The 6,000-nt window shown below is 42.7% G+C and overlaps 1 protein-coding gene across 1 annotated transcript in view; it reads left to right on the top strand.

The window, feature by feature from the left end:
• The first annotated feature begins 3,708 nt into the window (after positions 1-3,708).
• Positions 3,709-6,000, top strand: part of MYH13 (myosin heavy chain 13) — a 47,841-nt gene continuing 45,549 nt past the window's right edge. Inside the window, exons 1-2 of the mRNA XM_052658613.1 lie at positions 3,709-3,912; positions 5,800-5,943. Coding sequence (XP_052514573.1) covers positions 3,709-3,912; positions 5,800-5,943 — 348 coding nt within the window. The remainder of the gene's footprint in view (positions 3,913-5,799; positions 5,944-6,000) is intronic.

Below are 6,000 nucleotides of genomic sequence, written 5' to 3'. Positions count from 1 at the left end.
GGGCACATGCTGACGGAGAATGACATGTGATCTGGATGCCACACCTCAAGAGATTAACAGGAGTGAGTTCACTGTGACTGTAAAGGAGGTGCCAAAGCAGCAGAAGAAGATGGAGATAGCCCTGGGCTTATTTAGCCTGGAAAAGAAAAAGCTAAGGGGAACCCAGAGCAGCCAGCAGATTGGTGTAGAGTTGTCTTCTAGGAAGACGATTTGAATTCTTTTTGTTGTTACCAAGAACAGGAATGAGGATGGAACATCCTGAAGTCACAGAAACCCAGATTTTAGTTTAAAGCAAGAAAAATCTTTGACCTGAGAAACCTTTCCCAAATGACTTTCAAAAGTTTCCAAAATTTTTCCAAAATGGAAAACAGTCATCCTGGAAGGTGTTTGAGTAGCCTGAACAACACGTTTGCTAGAATATCCCTGAGACAACTCATGCATCATCTACGCAGTGAAATGAAAAGATACTGGATTTTCAGTCACAGTTGGAGTTGTGGGTGGAAAAAGAGAAATCTCCACCTCAGCACTGGTCATGACCTGAATCCCAGATGGAAAGTCCTGTTTTTCTAGGAGGTCTAAAGACAGCTTGACCACAAGCTAAGCTTGACCACCCACCTTCAGACTTCATTCTTATACAATCATCACAAAGTTTGCTATATTCACGTAATACCAGTACTATCAATTCATTTAGTATTTTGACTCGTTTCCTTTTTTTTCTGAGATGTTTTTCAAAGCTACCTTATATGTTTGCTATGAAAGTGCGAACCATCTATATGAGTGTCAGCTGAGATATTTAGATATTCACAGTCTCAAACTGTACTCCATACCTGCTGAATCACAATATCCATTTCAACAAGACTCCCCAATTGGATTCCTACACACCAAAGAAGAGAAACACTGCTTTCTATCACTGTATAAACAGATACTTCACAGTCATATTACCCTATGTTTTTTCTTCAGTGTCGTATCTTTTTCCCTTTTCATACTGTTCATGGGGTTCTCAAGACAAGAATACTGAAGTGGTTTGCCATTCCCTTCTCCAGTGGACCACATTTTGTCAGAACTCTCCACCATGACCCATCCATCTTGGGTGGCCCTACACAGCATGGCTCACAGTTTCATTGAGTTAGACAAGGCTGTGGTCCATGTAATGAGTCAGTTCTTCTGATGCGAAGAACTGACTCATTGGAAAAGACCCTGATGCTGGGAAAGATTAAAGGCAGCGGGGAGAAGGGGGCAGCAGAGGGTGAGATGGTTGGATGGCATCACTGACTTGATAGACATGAGTTTGAGCAAGCTCCGGGAGTTAGTGATGGACAGCGAAGCCTGGCAAGCTGCAATCCATGTGTTCGCAAAGAGTCAGACACGACTGAGCTGACTGACTAACTGATTGACCCTATTTTATAAGTTCTAATTTTCTTCACATTTTTCACAGAATATTATCTCTACACTTGGGATGTATCTGAGAAGCAATGAAAAAGGTATCATAATAGACAAGGTTTTATCCTATATTTATGGGATGTAAAATTTTTCATGGCATTGTAGATTTTGATAGAATAAGGTAATAAACTTTAAAATAAACATCACTATTAAAATTAAGAAATAGTTGCCTAAATCACTTTGTGTATAACCATTGATTAGGACTATGCCATGGTTTTAGAAAAGCAAAATAATGTTTCCAAACATCACTGTGTTTGAGGCCCCTGGGAAAAATTCGGTTTCCTCAGTCTCAACCACAGAGATTCTGTGGCAGGTGATTTTCAACTTTCAACTTTCAACACTTTGGGTACCAGGCTGAAGTCAAGCAGCCTCATGAGATTTCTTCATGCTCTGGTGCAACTATTCTCAAAATGTTACCCATGGCGACTTCCCTGGTGGCCCAGTGGTTAAGAGTCTGCCTGCCAATGTAGTGGACATGGGTTAGATCCCTGGTCCAGGAAACTCCCACAACCGCAGAACAACTAATCCCATGCACCGCAACTACCCAGTCAAGCTCTAGGGTCCATGCACTGCAACTACTGAAGCCCAAGCACCCAGAGCCTGTGCTCCACAACAAGGGAAGCTACCGCAATGAGAAACCCGTACTCCACAACCGGAGAGTAGCCTCCCACTCATGGCAACTGGGGAAAAGCACTTGCCCAGCAACAAAGACACGTCATGGCCAGTTAATTAATTAATTAATTTTTAAAAAAGAAAAAAATTGACCCATGGATCCTTAGAGATCCCTAAGAACTTTTCAAGAGGTACATGAAGTCAAAAAAAATTTAATATAATACTCAGACACCATTTGCCTTCTTCACTGTGTGGACTTAATGATGCAAAAGAAACGATGGATAAAAGTTCTAGTGCTTTATTACAAATCAAGACATGGCACCAAGCTGGGCTAGTAGTCACAGAAATCTTCACTGCCATATACTGACACTGAAAAAAAAATTTTTTTTATTTCAAAAGCCAATTTCATTGAAAAAATGACAAATTTTGCAGCAGTGGAAATCATTGGTTTTGTTACATCTCAACTTTATCCACGTCTTTATGATATTCTATGTAATAGAATGGGAAGTCTGCGTGAAAAGCTCTCCTGCTGCACACTGGACTCTGAGGGTTGTCTTGAGGAAAAGCACATGTGCAGTTGTCTCAGTTGCAAGATGAACCAGCCGCTTGATTCATGAAGCATCGTTTTTACTAGACAGAATGACTAGTGGACGAGCTATGGTTTCCCAGACTTGGATATTTGGCAGACATTTTCTCAAAACACAGTGAAGTGTGCTTATCCAAGTTCAAGGAAAACAAGTGACAGTATTTGTTACTAATGATAGAGTTTAGCTTTCAAGCAAAAATTAAAATTTTGGAAGACTTGTGTCTACCACCATTAGCTTGACAACATCCTAATATTTGAATTTCCTCATAAGATCACTGCTGATATTAATGACTGTGACTTTTTATATTGTGTAATGAAATATGTTGATATTTGGAAGTGTTGTAGAATTCAGTGAACAAGATTTCTCAAATGATCAATGTATGATGTTTATACATAGGTAAAAGTTTCATTCGAAGTTCAACACAGACCAACAGATTATAAGGTAACAGGTACCAAATGTTTGTTGATGTGGTTTCAGATTCTATGCTGCAACTAGCCTTTAAGAAACTACCACAGAAATTATCATGTGTAAGTTTTGGTACAGTATCTAAACAGAATATCCACAATCATTTGAAAGGACCATTAAAATACTCTTTCCTCTTCCAAATTACATAATTGTGATAATTTCTACTAGGAATGATCAACATTCAGTCATTCTTCTCAGACACCTTTAAGATCTGGGAACGACACCGAGATCATGAGGCTCAAACATGATATGGAATTAAGGAAGCATTCTCTGAGTTCTCTTTTACTGGGATCAGCTTAGATTCCTCTAATTGGTTCAGACTTCCACATCTGGAGCTAGACTTAGAGCTGTTCCAAAATCAACACTCAGAGTTGAAAGCAACCCCTCAAAATTTTTTCTTGGAGTAAAATATCCCCTTTAGCTTACCCCCACTTGCCTGCTCTAGGTCCCTAAACCTGGGCCTAGATTCCGCAGGAACTGGGTTAATCCCAGGAGCTTTTGAATCTGGCCCCTGTTTGAATAGAGATAATAGGCTGGGCCCGTCAGAGTCAAGAGCCCCTCAGCCCCGGTCTCAGCAGCCCTGGTCTCCCCAGCCCCTGCAGCCATGAGTTCTGATGCGGAGATGGCCATTTTCGGAGAAGCAGCTCCCTACCTGAGGAAATCGGAGAAGGAAAGAATCGAAGCTCAGAACCGCCCTTTCGACTCCAAGAAAGCCTGCTTTGCAGTGGATGATAAGGAATTGTACGTGAAGGGTATGATCCAGGCCAGGGAAAACGACAAAGTCATAGTCAAGACCCTCGATGACCGGGTAAGTGTTGATCTCAGACGTTCTTGCTAACGTGGGCATCCTCCTTCATCCTCTGGAGTAGAATATTAGATATTGCATGCTGATCCATAGCAACCTGATAACAGAACAAGACTCCCATTGATCTACTTTATGGTGACATGGCAGGTGAAAACTGCCTTGACACACAGCTTTGCCCCTGTCTCTTCCTTTCTCCAAGGACTTGAACTTTGAGAGTTTTTGTGATGTTTGCTCTGGGGAAAGGGGAAGGTGGTGGTGAAAGAGGTTGAACTGTTGAAGGGAGAGATAGATGAAGACTGCTGCTGGCTGGGTGAATATTCCGCACAGAACTCTCTAGGCTGCAGTGTGACTTAGAGAGGGACCTCCAGAGGCAATGTCCAGTTTACTACAGAGAATTACAGAGCACCGTTCAAGGTGGCTGAGATGGTAAGGGATCTGCCTGCAATACAGGAGACCCAGGTTCGATCCCTGGATTGAGAAGATCCCCTGGAGAAGGGAATGGCTACCTTCTCAGTTTTCTTGCCTGGAGAATTCCATAAAGAGGAGCCTGGCAAGCACATGTGTCCATGGGATTACACAGAGTCAGACATGAGTGAGTGACTAACACTTTCACTATTCAGTTCAGTACTTACTGGACAACTATCACATCTAGGTCACTTTGCAAAGATGAGAAAATCTCAGCAACCATTTCCCCAAAGTTTATCATCCAGGATAGGTATCAAGAGTACATGACGGGTACAAATCGCAGTTCACAAAGCCAAGCATACAAAACAGGTGATTACTGTTGTTGTTTGACTTAACCTCTGATGTTAGTCTCTTTAAAAAGGGCCAGAAATAAATTTTCTTGAGTTACTATTGGGGTACACTCCCAAGAGTTGTGCCACATTTTCAGTAATACCATATTGGGTCTCACTGTCCCCCTAAAGGATCTGCTAAGAAGTAAGCCCTGAATCTTCAAGACTCACAGATTTTTCCATCTCCCTTGTGCTACTTTGGGTGTCTCTCTCTTTAGGGTAGGGCAGTGGGGCAGAAGGGCCTCATTTCCTCCAGAGATGTGGTCTTTACCAGCAAATCTTTTTTCAGTAAAACCCTCAAAGCTCTTCTAAGGATATAGGCTTATGGCAAAGACTAGAAAGGCTTACTGGCTGTTTCTCTTTTACGCACGAGTTTCTACCTTTCCTGAATAATGGAGTGCCAGCTGTATGCTTAAAAGGAGGGAAAAACAGAGAAGGGAAAATTAGGTATTAGTCTCAAAATATTGTTTGGCCAAGGACCATACTCCAAGTCCAAATGTTTGAACTATTAGAGCAGAGGTGCAAGGAATTCTGGAAGCCTTGAAAAGACAGGGGAAAGCAGAAGACGGGTCATGGATGAGGTAGCACCTAAGAAGAGCTTTGAAGGTAGCTAGACAGAATTTCAGTGTAGATATTCGGGACAAAGGGACCCATGTGAATAGAGATATGGAGGTGGAGATGTATGAAGTATTCTGGAAGAGTTCTTTCTAGTATTCCAAGCTTGAGCTCACCGTAGCACTCACAGCGAATGGGGTACATAGAGACAAGCTGCTCTGGCCTTGGCCATCCTGAGTAACCTGGCCACCCTGAGGTTGAAGGGCTCTACAGCTTTGCACAGGTGTAACCCCCTCCTGGAGCAGAATGGCACACTGACTTGGGGGCATCAGACCAGAGCTGGTTACACAGTTTGACCAGACAGAGATTCAACAATAACAAGTATTTATCGACCATCTCTGGGCACAGATATGGTCCATGACGCTATCCATGATAATGGGATCATCACACTACAATACCTCACCACTTTCTCCACACTGGTAGCATGGATACTGAACATCGGCTCTCCCACTCACCACCTGCCTTTCCTCTCAATATCCAGACACTCACTCTCAACAGCGAACAGGTGTTCCCCATGAACCCTCCCAAGTTTGACAAGATCGAGGACATGGCCATGATGACCCACCTGCACGAGCCCGCTGTGCTGTACAACCTCAAAGAGCGCTATGCAGCCTGGATGATCTACGTGAGTTTGTTCTTGTGGCCCCTGTTCATGCAGGCGGTTAACATTTTGAAAATCAGT

Source organism: Budorcas taxicolor, chromosome 19 (genome assembly GCF_023091745.1).
Source record: "Budorcas taxicolor isolate Tak-1 chromosome 19, Takin1.1, whole genome shotgun sequence".
Classification (NCBI taxonomy): Eukaryota; Metazoa; Chordata; class Mammalia; order Artiodactyla; family Bovidae; genus Budorcas; species Budorcas taxicolor.
The sequence above is the reverse complement of the archived record's forward strand: the minus strand, read 5'-3'. Positions and strand labels throughout refer to the sequence as shown.